This window comes from Macrotis lagotis, chromosome 2 (assembly GCF_037893015.1).
Source record: "Macrotis lagotis isolate mMagLag1 chromosome 2, bilby.v1.9.chrom.fasta, whole genome shotgun sequence".
Taxonomy (NCBI): Eukaryota; Metazoa; Chordata; class Mammalia; order Peramelemorphia; family Peramelidae; genus Macrotis; species Macrotis lagotis.
The window spans coordinates 238451241-238468453 of NC_133659.1; the positions used below are offsets into that span (position 1 = coordinate 238451241).

At 39.5% G+C, this 17213-nt stretch overlaps 1 protein-coding gene across 4 annotated transcripts in view; it reads left to right on the plus strand.

The window, feature by feature from the left end:
- Window positions 1-2007: 2007 nt before the first annotated feature.
- Window positions 2008-17213, plus strand: part of ZNF496 (zinc finger protein 496) — a 34095-nt gene continuing 18889 nt past the window's right edge. For 3 of the 4 annotated variants that reach the window (XM_074225244.1, XM_074225247.1, XM_074225246.1), the window contains exons 1-3: window positions 2008-2101; window positions 14235-15172; window positions 15992-16247. In XM_074225244.1, coding sequence (XP_074081345.1) covers window positions 14783-15172; window positions 15992-16247 — 646 coding nt within the window. In that variant the 5' untranslated portion in view covers window positions 2008-2101; window positions 14235-14782. Of the gene's footprint in view, window positions 2102-11281; window positions 11536-14234; window positions 15173-15991; window positions 16248-17213 lie in introns of those variants that run through there. The other variant, XM_074225245.1, reaches the window with a different exon arrangement.

Below are 17213 nucleotides of genomic sequence, written 5' to 3' on the forward strand. Positions count from 1 at the left end.
AAGTTGAAGATTTATGAGGGCTTATTTTATATACTGCAATTTTGCTAAAATTGCTAATTGTTTCCAGTAGTTTTTGGATGATTTCTTGGGATTCCCTAGGTATACCATCATGTCATCTGCAAAGAGTGAGAGTTTTGTCTCTTCCTTCCCAATTCTAATTCCTTCAATTTCTTTTTCTTCTCCAATTGCTGAAGGTAACACTTCTAATATGATATTGAATAGTAGTGGTGATGATGGGCATCCTTGTTTCACCCAGATCTTATTGGGAATGCCTCTAGCCTCTCCCCATTGGATATAATGCTTATTATTCTAAGGAAATTACTAATATTTTTTAACAAACTTTATTGAAAGGCTTGTCTACTAACTTTATGAGTAAATTAAAATAATCTGAATTACATTTCTTTAAGAACTATTGTCCTAGGGCAGCTAGGTGGCACAGTGGATAAAGTACCGGCCCTGGAGTCAGGAGTACCTGGGTTCAAATCCAGTGTCAGACACTTAATAATTACCTAGCTGTGTAGCCTTGAGCAAGCCACTTAAGCCCATTGCCTAGCAAAAACCTAAAAAAAAAAAAGAACTATTGTCCTACTTTCATTTTGACAAAAAAGTATTTTAACTGGCAAAAGATTCTATGTACTATGTACAGGAATATCTATTAATATTAATATTATTAATATCTATTAATCTAGGAATGGAAACAATTTTTCCCCTCATGCAAGTGCCAGATGAGAATTTTTTTAAATGCCAAATGTTTTCATGGTAACTTGCATATAGTAATCTAAAAGCTGTTTTTAAAAAATTGTTTAAAACTATTTAACCAGGGGCAGCTAGGTGGCATTAGTGGATAGAGCACCAGCCCTGGAGTCAGGAGTACCTGAGTTCAAATCCAACCTCAGTCACTTAATAATTACCTAGCTGTGTGGGCAAGCCACTTAATCCCATTGCCTTGAAATCCCCCAAAAACCCTATTTAACTAGCTTCAAGTTGTGCAACTGAATATGATAACTTGAAACAGATTATTTAGCTATTTGAATGATTAAAAATAGCAGTATTCTCAAAAAAAGTTACTGTTTCATGGTCAAGGTGGCTGTAAAGTGATAAATTTTTCAAGTATTATAGCTCTATCATAATTGCCTAAATAAATTCTAGTAGGGACCTTGTGGGGAGTATACCCATTCTGTTAAACTCACAAATCTTTTGCAAATCTTAAAGAGCTACAGATTATCAATCCTTGAAGGATATAGCCCAATTTATTGTTTCCCTTACAGCCCCAAGCACAAGGCTCAAGAAATGTTTTTGAATAGTCCCAAGGATTTAACTCACAAGGACACAGTTAAGTAGATAGTGCCAAGTATTTTACCTACTTTACAAATGATAATCGAATAATTAAGAGACAGAAAAGACCTCAGGAGGCCAGCCTGGGGCACTCATTTTACAGTGAGGAAATTGGGATTCAAGAACATTATATGACCTTCAAGGTCACACATAGAAAACACCCAAAACTGGATTTGAACCCATTTGAACTGACTTCTGTCAGTCCCCTTTGCACATTTGCTCAAGCTAGTTGCTTCATCAGGGAAGAGAGATTAAACTGACCAGGATCAACAGATAGAGTTGGAGAGATTCCACCTGAGTAGCCTTCCTAGTGATCCAGCACCATCCAGCACGGGAAAATCCTTATCTGAACTCGAGGTCTAGAGGAATCCCTTCTGTGCCCCTCCCCTTTGCAGAATGCCCGGGGGCATCGTTAGCCCCCACAGCCCTCGCTTTCTCGTGGAAGTCCTTCTGGATGTCTGTGCTCCTCTTGTGGTCAAAGCGTCGGGCCGGGCCCTGAAAAGGGACTCAAGAAGAAAGATGAAGTCCGTTCCTGGGGGACCCCGGTGGCCCTCCAACAGACCCGGCCCAGGAGCCGCCCGCGGGCTGCGCCATCTGTCGGGCAGAGATTTCTTCCGACCCAACTTTTTCTGGTGTGACGTCACCCTCGGGAGCCAATCAGCAGTACCTCTCTGGGCTCTCCCCAAGTCCTCTGCAAACGAATGGAGAAGAAGTGAAGAAGCCCCGAGAGGGAGCCCAAAGATTCCGATCAGTCCTGAGGTGGAGGGTAAGAAAGATGGAGAGGCAAACCGGGCGTGGGCGCGGGGGGTGCAGTGAGGCCGGGGGCCTGAGGGAGGGGAGAGCGGGCAGCCCGCGGCCGCAGCCGCCGCCGCCGCCGCCAGGCTGAGCCCAACGGGCCGGGCGGCCGGGCAGGCCCCGCTGTTTGGGGGAGAGGCCGGAAGTCGCCGGGGCCCCGCCTCGCACGCTGTCCCCCCGGGACGGTTCGGCACATTTCCCGCCCCCGCCAGCGGCTGCCACTCCGGGGTCCTGGACAGGTCGGGTGGTCTGCAGCCCAGCCCCCTCCTCCCCGTGGCCGCGGGGCCTGGGCACCCGCGCTGGGTGGCTCCCGGGGATCGGCAGTGCCGGAGGCTTAGCCTCCCCGCCCCCCCAACTCCTGCCTCGCCTTTCCCCTGCCTCTTTGGACCCCCTTCCTTTCCTGTGGTTCAGGGGCAAGAGGGACAATCGGACGACTGGAAAAGCCTGATGTTCCCACCTAGTCCCGTGGCCTTAGACAGATCCCTTTTCGGTGGGCCTCTGTTTCGTCATGTATAAAATTGTGTGTGTGTGTGGGGGGGTGTATTTATAGAATGGTCCTTCTGGCTCGAAATTTTTATCCTGGTTCCTCTATCACTCGTAAGGTCTTAGGGAATTTACAGAAATTTAGCCTTCTCTTGTAAACATGCCTTTATATACTCAGCTAGGCTCACTCCTTCCTCACCTCCTAGGAGGAGGATGAGTTGGCATATCATTACTCTTCAAACACTGTACCACTACTACCTTGCAGTCCTCTTTAAAGATCTTGATGGATCAAATCATTCAACATTTATGAAGTGCCACTTTATGCCAGTCACTGTCTCTACAAAAGACCAAAAGAAAACAAAAACCCTGCCCTCAAGGAACTTACATTTCTTCAGGGGAAACAAAACATATACATATAAAATATGCAGAAAATAAACTTATCTTTGCTATCTATGGATCTATAGATCATGTAAATCCACTACTTGTCTCAAAAATTTCTTTGCATATTTTGTCTAATTTGCACACTCTGATCTGGCTCTGCAACTTACCCAATACTCATGAGACACCTTTCCCATTTTCCCTCAACCACATACAAAAGGGGGGTTATAACCAAGATTCTTCCCAATCTCAAGTTCATCAACTTCAAAGTATATAATCCAATATATGGATATATGTTGAATTGCTGAGGTCAGAAAGGAGACTTTTGGCCATGACTGATATTTTTCCTTTACTGAGAGAAGTGGGAAGAATTGACCTCTGCACCCCCTGAGACTTGCTGCACTTGCTGCAGATGGAGTGGATTATGAAACAAAACCTGAAATTAATAGAACTGAATCAGATTTACAATGGAAAAAGTGCTAATTTGAGAATTTTGTTCCTTAGTGAATTAGCTAGATTAAAAAAAATTAAAAAAAAGTTAGGACTTAATCCAAGTTTTTCCACCACTCAGACTGCTTTTCTAACACATTATAGTCCCTTCTAGAGCTAATATTAGATTAAATCTTCAATCTCTTCCATTAAGGAGCCAGTTAGTTGTTAATGGTCCTTTACATTTCAAACATTTGTACTTGTTTCTCTTTCTTATCTTTTCCCTTTCCTGCCTTTTCTTGACTATTTCCTACTCCTCACTTTTTTTCCTCTCATGGTTAACATGAGGGAAAAATATCTAAGAAGTCAAGTAATTATGCTTCTCATTTCCCTCAACTCACATGCAATCAGTTGCAAAAATCTTATTATTTCTCTTACCATCTTTCTTAAAGGCCCCTTTTCTTCACTAACAGATTCTACCTTAGTATAGACCCTTAATACCTATAGTATTGCAATAACCTCTTATTTGGTCTCCTTACATCAATTTTCTCCTCATTCCATTCCATCTTCCTGCCAAAGTGATTTTCCTCAAGTGAAGATTTAACCTTGTCACTCTTCTACTCAATAAACACTAGTGACTCTATGATTAAATATAAATTTTTATCTGACATATAAAGCTGTATTTAACCTGCACCTTCCCTACATTTCCAGTCTTAAGTTATTCTCTTTTGCCTCATGCATAGTCTAGCATTTCTAGAATGTTCTCCCTCCTTCTGCCTCTCAGAATCACTACTTTTCTTCAAAATCTAACTCAATCATCACTTTTAATCAGAATGTTTCAATATATTCTTTATATACATACATATATATATATATATATATATATATATATATATATATATATATTCTCTTCCCTCCCCTGCTCCCACCCCTCCCCACCATGGAACTCAACTCTTCAGAGCAGGGACTTTTGTCTTTGTATCTCCAGAGTTTAGAACTCTGCCTGGTACATAGCAGGATTACTAAATAATTTTGATTGAACAATTAATTGAATGTCATCAGAAAGTCAGGACCTGAGCTATTCAAGTACACTTTCAGAGGGACTGGTCCATAACACAAGATCAAGAATACTTGAGTTGGAAGGGACATTAGAGAACCATTTCTTACCTTCTTCCAATCTTCCTCTTATATCTTTCTAGTCATGGTTAAGCTTTAGGTGTGGCCTGTATATTTTACTAATCCCATACATTGCTCTCATGGAACCCCACAGATAGTCTTCATGGCCAGAACCATGGTATATATCTCCACTGCATGCAACTCTGGTTTAGAAAATGAAGGAGAAAAACTGTAGGTGAATAGTTAGCATGATTTTGGCAATTAAGAAGTGTATTTCCAGCTATTTGATATTCATATAAATAGAATTCTAACTTGCAAATCCAGCATACCTCTGCTTTTGTTAAGATAAAAAGTTTCTCAAGCAAAATTTATTTTTGAGACGTTGTAAAGGGGGTTCTTGTTCAGGTTATTGGTTATACCAATAGGCCTTTAAAACCCTCTACAACTTTAATTTCAGTGAAATTATTTCTACTACCCCCCCCTCATTATTATTATTTTGTCTAAGGAATCTAATTTTCAGCCCAGTCCTCTTACTTAAGAGCTGGCTCCATGGAAGATGGTCAGAGAGCCTACAACTTAAATGTTATGAACCTGTAAGATAGAGATACCAGAAATTAAAAAATAAGAATAGTAGAGATTGGGGTTTCATCAGTGGAAGTCTGCTAACCAATAAGTAGTTTGCTAGCCAATAAGTACTTACTGACTTTCTACTGTGGACTTTGATTTAGCTACTATGAGCAACTTTTTCAACCTTTGACAAATATTTATTAAAATTTTGCTATATTACCTAGCACTATACTAGGTGTTGTGGCTGTAAAAGTAAAAACTAAATAATCTCTGCCTTCTCAGAGCTTACTTCTCAGAATCATTGTGGAAAAAAGGTTAGATTTAGTTAGCAAGCCCTGGGTTCAAATCCTGACTCTGCTATGTGCTACTTAAATGAAGTTATTTAACCCTCTGAACTTCAGTTTACTCAACTGAAAAAATGAGGGGGGGATTAGATGACCTCTAAGGTGTTTTTCAGCTTTAAATGACTGCTTGTTAATTTCTTACAGATATCTTCATGTATTCCCTACCCCTAACTTCCTCATTACTGTTAGTGTCTTCCCAATTCACGCAGATTGAATTTATCCTTGACTCCTCATTCTCCTATATTGAATCTTTCCAAGGCCTTTGTAACATCCCTTGAATATGCATCCTCCTCTACTTTGACACAATCACCACACTGGAGAAAGCTTTCATTACCTCATATATGAATTATCGTAATAGCTAATTTGTCTCTCTGTCACAAGTCTCATCCTCTCCCACAAGTCAATCCCTCTTCCACTCAGATGTCAAATTGAACTTCCTAAAGTGTTGGTCTGACCAGGTCCACCCCCACATACACACATATACATTCAACAAACTCCTGTGACTCCCTATCACTTTCAGGATCAAACTTAAAATCTTACTTAGTATTTATCGACCTTTGAAACCTGCCCACTTTCAATTTTCTCAGTTTTCTTATACCTCAGATCCCCATGTTCCCAAATACTCTTCCCTCTAGAGATAGAGCTTCCTTGCTTTTCCTCAAATAAGACATTTCATTTCATTCCTCCCAGGTATTTTCTCTGGCTGTTGCCCATGCCCCAAATTCTTTCCCTTTTCATTTTTATCTCTTGGTTTACTCTGACTTCCTTCAAGTCCTAGATAAAAATCCCATCTTTAGGGGCAGCTAGGTGGTACAGTGGATAAAGCACTGGCCCTGGAGTCAGGATTACCTGGGTTCAGATCCAGTCTCAGACACTTAATAATTACCTAGCTGTGTGGCCTTGGGCAAGCCACTTAACCCCATTTGCCTTGAAAAAAAAAACTAAAAAAAATCCCATCTTTTACAGTATTCTTTCCTTAACTCTTAATTCTAACTTTCATTCTTTGTTGGTATCTCCAATTTATCAGGTGTTTGTACTAGTTTGTATGGTGGTTCTCCCCTAGATTGTGAGCTCCTTGAAAACTGAGACTTGACTCTCCAGGGTTAGCATAGTTCCTGGAACCTAGAAGGCACTTAAATATTTATTGACTGATTGTCTGATCCTATTGGGGAAAATAATGTGTACACATATAAGTAAATACAAAATATTTACAAGATATATGCAAAATACAATTGGGAAGGGGGCATGAGCAACTGAGGAAAGAGAATTGGGAAAATTCTCTTGAAGGACATGGCATGTGAACTCAACTGTAAAGAAAAGAGGCACCACTGAGGTTGAAGTACAGTGCCAAGAATTGTGGACAGCTTGTACAAAGACAGTGAGGCAAGAGAAAGAATGCTGATATCAGGAACAATGAGTAAAGAAATCTGTTTGGATGGAGGCCAGAGTGCATGAAGGGAAGTAATTTGTAATAAGTCTGGAAAGACATATTAAAGCTAGATTATGAAGAGATTTAAATGCCAAACAGAAGAGTTAATATTTTATCCTAGAGGGTAATAGGAAGTTACTGAAACTTCTTGAACTCAGAAATGATTTGATCACTATCAGTACTAGCTCTTAGGTAAGCCCTATGAGGCTTTTATTATGAGTTTTTATTTTCATATTAGACAACCTAGCTTGACATATAGTAGGTACTTAATAAATGCTTGTTGAATTTTGATTGAGTTGCCCACAGCTACTTGTACTAGCAGCTCTGTGGTGTATGATTCAAAGAGAGGAAAAATCTTGACAGAACTATAGGGCTAACTGGCCAGGCAAGAGAGGTGACAAGGATTTGAACTAGGGTGATATCTGTGAAAGTGAGAACAAGAGAACAAGTTCCAGAGATATTAGGGAGGCAGAATCAACAAAAATAGCTGGTTAGATATGGAATGAAGAAAAATTAAAAAGCAAGCGAAAAAAGAGGTATGGGTTTAGACAAGAGAAGAAAGGAGAAAAGATGAATTCTGTTTTAGATGTGTGAGATTGAGATACTTGTGGCATATCAATTTCAAAATTCAATGGGCAATTGTAGATGGGATACTAGAGTTCAGGAGAGAGACAAAGGTTGAATATATGGATCTTGGAGAAATAATGCATAGACATGATAATCGGTCTTGTGGGAACTTAGGACAGAAGATATAGGAATTTAAGAAGCACTTTTTTCACATCAATCCTGTGAAGTAGGTATAAAATACAAAAGTGTGTACAAAATAATAAAATATAATAATATTCTGTTTATATGTAATAAAAGTAATAAAATATACTCAGTGTTATATACAAAATAAATAAAATAAAAATATATAACACTGAGTATAATGCAAAGAGCACTAGACTTGGAACTTAGAGGTGTAGGATTCAAATCCTATTTACTATAGAGCTAAAGTAGTAATTCAAGGGGTGTGGGGTGAAAAGGACTGAGAACCAATTCATTTTTGCAGGATCTCAAAAACTTTCATATTCGTTTTGTTACCAGTCCAGATTGAATGCAGTCAGATTAGGGAGGACCTGGCCAAACCCTGAGTCTGTGCCTACTCAGTAACCCTGTTCACAAAGATACAGTTCTCTAGGAACTTGATGGAACTTGGAGAAGTCTTTGTAGACCTGAAGTCCTTAACATAGGATCCAAAGAATGAAAAAAAATTTTTTTGATACTTGTGTTTCAATAGAATTTCTTTCCTTTTTTATCCTATATATTTTACTTTATGCATTTAACATTATTTTGAGAAGTCATCCATAGACTTAATCAGCCTGCCAAAGGGGTCCAAGACAAAAAAGACTGAGAATCCCAGCCCTTGAATCTTGGAATATACAAAAAGTCCTAACTTTATGGGTGGGTAAGAAACCTGAGGTAGATTGAAGTATTATGAAGATGTAGGGATAATATTGTAGAACCAATTTGTAACCCAAGCCTTCAGCCCTTCATTCAGTTCAGTTTACATTAAATTTCTTTAGTATCTCTCTTCTCCTTTCTCCCATTTCTTTGGGGTTTTTTTTGCAAAGCAAATGGGGTTAAGTGGCTTGCCCAAGGCCACACAGCTAGATAATTATTAAGTGTCTGAGACCGGATTTGAACCCAGGTACTCCTGACTCCAGGGCCTGTGCTTTATCCACTGCGCCACCTAGCTGCCCCTCTCCCATTTCTTTAGAAGACTGCTGACACTGGAGTTTGTGAGATTATTTTATAATTCTTTCCTGTCTCTTGCATTAGATATTGGGGATTGAAAAGTATATTTTTGTTGTTGTTTTTCAAACCAATGTTTTACCTAGGGCTTTATTTTTTTAATTTTTAAAAATTTATTTAAGGCAATGGGGTTAAGTGACTTACCCAGATCACACAGCTAGGCCATTATTAAGTGTCTGAGGTCGTTTTTTTTTTAACTCAGGTTCTTCTGACTCCAGGGCTGGTTCTCTATCCACTGCTCCACCTAGCTGCCCCCAAATGCTTTATAATGATAATTATTTTTTTGTTCTTTCAATTGCTCCCATTCTGGACACACCTGAAAAGGTAAATTGGATCCTAATCTTTGGAAAATCTTTGGAGAATATACTTGCTATGTAGTTATTATTCCTGTTGATATTTAAATTTGCTGCCAAAAAGCTTTGTTGTGAAATTTATGTGCAAATAGATTTTTTTAAGCCTACAGTTACAACTGTGAAATAGAGAAAATTGACCAGAGTATTCAGGAAGTTTAGGGTCAGGAAAGAGAAGCCTTTTCCACATTAAATAAATGGTTTGGGAAATAGCAAAACTCTTGATATTCTGTACATATTGTACAGAAGCCCTTCATATTTTGTAGATATTATACAATATCTAATTGTACAAGAAACAAATTGTGACTTCACACTGGGGATGAAGCATTACCCCTCTAAATTTTTGTGTCTAGAACAAATCCCTACTTGCCCTACCATTGTCAATATGTCCTTCAGTAAGTTCCTTAGATTCTCTCTGCATCAGTTACTTTATCTGCAAAAGAAGGAAGTTCCTTCCAACTTTTAATAAATACCCTGTGTTGAGAAGTTGCCAAATATACCATAGTTGGATGAAATTAATTCATGGTAGGAATGCTCAATCTATATCTCTCCCTGTTGTAAATTCTAAGGCTTATTATCTCCTTTTCCCTGACCCCCCCCCACACCTAACAGTCCTCTTAAATAATATTAATAAGAATGAAATTTATGTTGGATTTCAAGGTTTACAGAACTTTACCTTCATTTACCTCATCGACTTCAGGGACTGTAAGAGTGAGACTGGAGACTGCACAGTTCCACCTCACTCATATCCATTTCACCAGCAAGTCAAGACATCATCCTTATGATAATCATTGGTCCTCTTTTAGATAGAAGGAACAACCACCACAGTGAACTTTACAACAATCCTATCTGCTACACTTAGGACATCTACTGTACTATATGTATGCACTTCTAACATTTATATTATAATATTAATCTCTCTGTTAGAGTCCTTGAGGATGGTTTTTACTTTGTAGCCATAATTTCTAACATAACATTGCACTTAGTATATATTTAATTGAATTGAGGAGGCTAGTATTGAGAATGGTTATTTTTCATAGAAGGCGGCCAAATAAATTAGAAAGTAAGGGGATTCCAGAGATTAACTTTGTCTAGAATGGTTTCAGGGAGTCAGCAATAACTACAATTCTTCATCTGCTAATTAGTAAGATAAATGTGGCTCCCTGATTCAGAAGGATTTATAATAGGACTTTTCCAATTCGGAGAATTTGATCCTCTATGAAAAAATAGCTGAAATTTCCATAGTCTGAAACCTGAGCTACAGAACTCCTAAAGTTGTTGTGCTGGAACCTTCCTATTTGCTTACACAAAGTTGCAAAAACAAACTCTCACCTCTCTGTATCAAAAGCCTTGGAGAAAACGGGCAGACACATTTGGTACTCATGAGCTTCCGGGTTTGGATCTGATCTAAAGGGACATTCATTCATACTTCGTAACAACTGGACCAGCCATTAACCTCTCTTTTTGGTGGGGTGATAGGGGGTGAAAGGAGGCAGTGGGTGAGATAAGAAAAGGATACCTAACTGACTGAGGGTTCTCCCCCCCCCCTTTTCCCTGGGAGCAATGGAACATTGCTAAAGTACTGCATCCTCTGTTGGCTCCTCTTGGGGAGCAGGATAGGGGTGGGGTGTAGGTACAATGATCTAGAGGTATCAAAAGAGCAATGAGCTAGAGAAATATATCTCATTCACTTATTTCACTTGGATTTTTGAAAAAGTGGCGATTCTCTTCTCTCCATTCTTTCTTTCCAGTTTTCCACCTCTCTCCCACCTCTGTAATCAGATCCTTTCCCTTTCAGGAACACCTACGCCCCTCCCCCACAACACGAAATTTGAAAAAGACTAAACTGATAGAGTGGGGGAGGGGAGAATCCTCTTCCTTGGATCCCATCCTCTCTTTTAGGCCTTTTCGATCCATTGATGCACACACCCTTTCTGGAAATATTCTTTGGTTTTTGCTTTATTGTGCAGATTATGCAAATTATTGATTAGTCGATTTTCTTTTAACTTTTTTTCTCCCCCAATCCATCCACCCAGAGAGTAAGGATTTTCTCTGAATCTGTTCCTTATCCTGGACTTCGGAAGTTTGGGAATGCATACTATAGACTGACTGTTTTGTCTGATAAAAAATAAAGCTCTTTAGCACTTCCCCTCACCCCTGCCTCCCAGGAGTGTCGAACTGGCTGAAGGGATTGATCTTGATCTCCCTAGGAATGCAGGGAGACAGAGATTGTAGTGTGATGGAACGGGAGAGGTACTAGGGTCTTTGTACGCCTTGGGCTGGGGGGTTTCAAATGTCATTCCCGCCCCCTTACCTCCACATACACCAAGAGTGAGGAATTGGGTGGCGTAGAGGAAAACCACTGAGATGCTGAAACCTCCAAGGTCCTAGAGAGGAGCAGGAAGTGTCCCTTGGGAGGGAACTGGAGGGCTCGCTCTGTCCTTTCCATCCACCGGGGCTCAGTGCACACGGTTCTGTTGACTCCGACTCTTAGATGGGGACCTCAGGCTAGGAGGTGAGTCTGGGCAATTGTGAAATCTCCCAAACCTGCAGAGGAACAAGAAGGAGGCCAAGGTCTGGGGAGGCTTCCTTGGGAAGCTGATATCTCATCTTTGCCTTTTCTTCTACCTCCCTCCCGCCCTTTCTCGCATTGACTCCCCGACTTACTTTTTCTTTCCTCATCTTCCTTTTCTCTTGCCTAAGTTTTCTTTCTCCCCTCCCTCTTTCCTCTGCATTCCTTTCCTCCCCCCTTCTTATATTTCCTCCTTACTTCTACTTATTCCTGTGTCCGCCCCCGTCTTATTTTTCCTTCCTCTTCACTTTTTTTCTGAATTTCTTCTATTTTTGTTTGCTTCTGCCTTTCTTTTTTCCTCCTTCCAACTAGCTTTTTATTTTCTCCCTCCAGAGCATCATCTACTGTTTCCCTTTTTTTTTCCCTTGTTCTTCCCCCCTTATCCATCTTCTTTCACTCTTCCCTCCTCCTCCCTTTTTCCTTCTCTCTTCTACCAATTATCTTCCTTTATTTTACTCTTCCCCCCCTTTCTTAAGTCAACAGTTGCTTTTCCTGAACCCCTTTTCTTGCCTCTTTCTGTGCTCCCACCCCCTTGCATTTTCCTTCTTTCCTTTCCCTCTGGTGGGGGATGTTGGATATTGGATGGAGAGGGGGACGGGGCAATTAAAAACCTATTTTGTTATTACTAGGAAGAGGTCCATCCACATTTTGAGTCTGGGTTCAAAATGTAACTTGCTCATTTAACAGGATCTTTGCAAAAATGAAATATAAGAAAGGATTATCTTTACATTGTGAGCAGCTGATTTTTGTTTCTACTGCACTAGGAGAATTCAAATTGGACTAATTCAGACCCTGTTCTATGTACTGGGGGAACAAAACAAAAAAAATTTATCTGCCTTCAGTGAGTTTACTTTCTACTGGGAGGTCAGGTGCACAATCTTGTTCATTTATGTTCTTCATGACCCATGGGGTTTTTCTTGGCAAAGATAACTGATTCATTTTATAGAGGAAGAAACTGAGACATGGGAATACATGAGTTGCCTGGGATAAGTGCCAGGATCTGAGGATGCATTTGAACTCCAGGCTTCCTAACTTCAGGCTCAGTGCTCTGTCCACTGCTCCACCTAGTGGTCCTTATGTATCCAAATAAAACAGATATAAAACAATTTGGGGATTGTAAGGGTAGTACCCCAAGAGGAGATCAGAAAAAGTGTTTTTCTGTAGGGTAGCAATTTGGCTGTAAAGTACACGAAGGAGTGTAATGAATTGAAAGATCATTTAGAATGGAAGGCCCCAGGGGCCGCTAGGTGGCGCAGTGGATAAAGCACCGACCCTGGAGTCAGGAGCACCTGAGTTCAATTCCGGCCTCAGACACTTAATAATTACCTAGTTGTGTGGCCTTGGGCAAGCCACTTCACCCCATTGCCTTGCAAAAAAAAAAAAATTAAAAAGGGAAAAGATGAATCCCTTAAAAAAAATAGAATGGAAGGGCCCTAGAGGGCATTAAATTAAACTCTCCCCCCCCCCCCTTACCCATTTAACCTTGAACACCCTGAGGACCAGAAAAGTTAAATGACTTGTCTAAGTGATCTGGATCATAAATGACATAGCCAGGATTTAAGGGTTCTTTGTGTCCAAATTCAATGTGGTTTCTACTCTATCCACTTAGCATTATACCAGGTTGTTATTGGAGGTTCAGAATGAATAACTTTGTTGATGGTATTGTTGGCCAGGGATCATTTGCTTGATAATTTCACCAAGGGCTGCCCTTATTTATCTTCAGCTTCTGGGTATAGATAAAAGATTAGGATTTTGCACAGAAAGTATATGGCTTTGGTGGGTAGCCAGAAATATTAAGAGTAGCAGTCTTTAACCTTGTTTGTGTCATTGGAAGTCTGATGAAGCCTATAGTTTCTTTCATTTATTTTGTAAATGCAAATTTTATGTATGATTACAGAGGAAAACAATTTTATTGAAATAATTATCAAAATATTTTTTAAAATCCATAGATTTCAGGTAAAGATCTTGAATAGATAAATTTAGTTCAAACAAATTTAGGGCAAAATGCTCTTTTATTTCTGTTAATACTTTGTTATCTGTGAAATACATTTTTAACTCGTCTTGATTAAAAACAGTTTTTTCATTTAACTTTTTGATATTTTTTGCTTCTTGACTCAATTTAATTATAATTTTCTTGAGGTTTAAAAACATTTTCTGTTACTTTGTATCCCCTATAGTTGCTATCAAAATATGCAATATCTTTAGATGTAACTTATAGCTTACAGAGAACATTCACATTATCTCTTTTGTGTCCTGGCAAAAAAAAAACACACAACACTGTGAGTTAGACAATATAAATATTATTACTTTCATTTTATAGATGAATGACAAAATATTGAGAGAGGTGGAAGTGATTTAGTTAATTAACTTTTCTAGACCTTGTTCTATAAAGCAGAGGATTTGGATTAGAATATTTCCTTTTTTCCCAGATGAATAATCTGTGAACTACAATTTTTGCTTTAGAACTCCCAAATCCATTCCTCTTTCTTTACATATAAACTCCTCAAGGTCAGGTACAGTCTTTGTATACTCAGATACTGACTCATAACAATCAAATGCTTATTGGTTTGTTGATATTTATTTAGTGATTGGTTATTATTTTGTGTTTTTGAGACTTTATATCTCTTTTTTTTCTCCTCTAGCTCTATTTCTATTTGTAAACTCTTCGAGGTCAGCATTCCAGTTTCCTAAGGCCTTGGGATAACACTACCTGATATAATACAGAACCAAGTATAATGGTAAATGCATTTTTAGACTCTTAAGAGGATTTATTATTGGAAGTACACAAAGGATATCATTACGACATTATTCCACCTGCAACATAGTTCTATGACATGGACTTCAGGGACAGTATTACATCAAGACTTGAATATATTTCTTCTGGACTCCTCTCTCACCTACTTCTGAGGGTGGTATTCAGTAAACAGAACAAGTTTCTTTTTAAATGTTGTTGACTGACAAATGCATTCAGAGGTAGGTGAAACTGCCATCCTCTGTCTCACATTTGAGCATCAGTTATTTGCATTCATCCTTCACATTGTATTACAGTTCCCGGCACTTCAGTGAACTAGTTTTACCACCATCCTATCCCTTTGAAATAAATACAAAGGACATAAACATTGAAGCCAGTGATTTTTGCCTGGAAGTAGGGTTACTGTCTGCCACTGCTCATCCATCTTCAAAGTCTATCATGCCTACAGCCCTTTGCCCCAGAGTCTTGGCTCCAAAGGAGCGAGAGGAACCCATTAAAATGAGGAACCCTCGAGGGCAGGACCCTACCCCACAGGCAGAACCCCCTGGCCCTGAATCCTTCCGAAGGCTCTTCCGACGTTTCCGCTATCAAGAAGCTGCTGGTCCCCGAGAGGCTCTAAGACGGCTTCGGGAACTCTGCTGGGGTTGGCTAAGGCCAGAGCAACATACCAAGGAGCAAATTTTAGAGCTCCTAGTGCTGGAGCAGTTCCTGACCATCCTGCCTGGAAAGATCCAGAATTGGGTGCGAGCCCAGGAGCCAGAAAGCAGTGAGCAGGCAGTGGTTGTGGTGGAGGATTTGGAGACAGAGCCTGGGAGACCATGGCAGTGGGTGAGGAGAGGTGCTTGGGGGAAAAGGACTCTGCAAGTAGTCTGTAATGTACTCAGGAGAAGGATGAGGGAGGGGTAGAAGGAAGGAAGATGGAGAAGAGAACAATAAAGAACTGAAAGAATATAAGACTTTTTTTTGAAAATGATGTAGGACATAGTCAACATAATACTGTTGGCTTTGTGGTAAATAGGACTAGAGATTGGAGATGGGAGGAGGACATTGGGATTCTTGAAAACTATCTTGCCATAGTCCCAAAAATATAGAACAGTAAGCATCTATGTGAAAAGGAAGTCATTAAAGAAAAATCATTGCTTTTACTTCTCTCCTCTTTGACTATTTTAAGTTGGATTGGCACTTAACTGTTCTGTGATCTTTAGGTGTATTGGATTTAATGAAGGGAGAAAGACAGAAGCAAAGGGAACAAGCAAATTTGGCTTAGTAATGAAGGGATCAGCAGTTTGATGATCAGTAGATTGTAGTGGTAGAGTAAGTAATCAAGTCCTTGAGCAATTCAGAAAGACTCCCTGGAACAAATGAGATAATGATTGTAAAGTCATGGCAATAGTCCTTGATGCATGTTAAGTGCCAAATAAATGTTCATTATTATTATTACCTAGAGGAGATAAAGTCCCATAAGTTGTTTGATCTTTGGGAAAGAAATGGGCCTTTGGATCAGTAGATACGTTGGCTGTCGAGTTGATGGGGAGAACATTTTGAGACAGGAATAGAGTGAAAAGGACTGGTGAATTTGTGTACCCCTTTTCAGAACTATACCTGTCCCCAGAAATTATTGCTGAGATTTCCTCTCTGGAATTTTAGCTCCAGCTCTCTGAGGATCCTGTGGTGATTGATGATGGTGATGGTTCCCCTGTCATAGTTTGGGGGCCAGAACAGGAAAGACTCTTGTCAGACACAGCATCGCCTGTAGCAGCATCAGAGCCCTCAAACAGCTTGGTCAAGAGACGGGTTTGCCATCATCCATCCCAAGAAGAAGGACTGGGGAACCCAAACCCAAGAACAGTAGAGCAACTGAACAGGGGCGCTGATGAAGGGCCTCCATTCACAAAAGAATCAGGTAAGGAGATGGTAGTGTGATGCACAGGACTGGAGGCAGCTCTCAGTTCAAATTTGTTTTACCTTTCTGGGTCCCAATTTCTTCCTCTTTATAGTGAGGAATTGAGGAAGATCATATGTGGAGATTTTTTCTATTCTATGATTCCCTGAATAGAGCCTGTTTGGGAATGATAGGGTTTCTGCTTATATAACTAGCCACCCTGCTTTCTATATTCTTCAAAATACTATGAATTAGATCTATTTTCTTATTCCTTTATTATAATTTTAGAATAGATTTAACTATATTTCCTTTATATATATAATTTCATTCCATTCTTTATAAGCATGGAATATTTAATGCCTAGGAATCATGCTTTGCTGTATATGGAAAGACCAGAGCAAAATACAAAGAAATTTAAAAGAATTTTTTTTTGAAAATAAAATCTTTTATAATTGAAATAGCATCATTTTAAGTTACCTGGCTGCTCTTTCTCCTTTCCCCCATCCCCCTTTGGTTTCAGAGGGCAACAAGATACAGCATTACAAACTCTGAATTAGGAGACCATCTCTCCCCCTTTGCTATGTGACCTTGAACAAGTTACTTTGACTCATTGAATCTCTTTCCTTAGCTGTAAAATAATGCCTGCTCAAACTTACCTTAACAGCATTATTCTCAGGGTCAAATTCAGTAATGAATATAAAAACACCAATTATGTGGTACTACATTAATATATACAATATAGCATACATGGATTCAATGCCTATGTATCAGGTAGAATTGATTGGGATACAAAAGAAATAGAAGACAAAAGAGATTTATATTGTTGACATTGCAGAGCTAGCCTTTTGATTGGAATTTTTTATGGAATATTAGCTCTAAGACATAATCTGGTAGCTTGGAAGTATCACAAGTGGTTTATATACTATGGACTCAACTGCTATGTGTTTTTATTGCTGAAAGTACTTCATCCATGATGATGCCTTACAG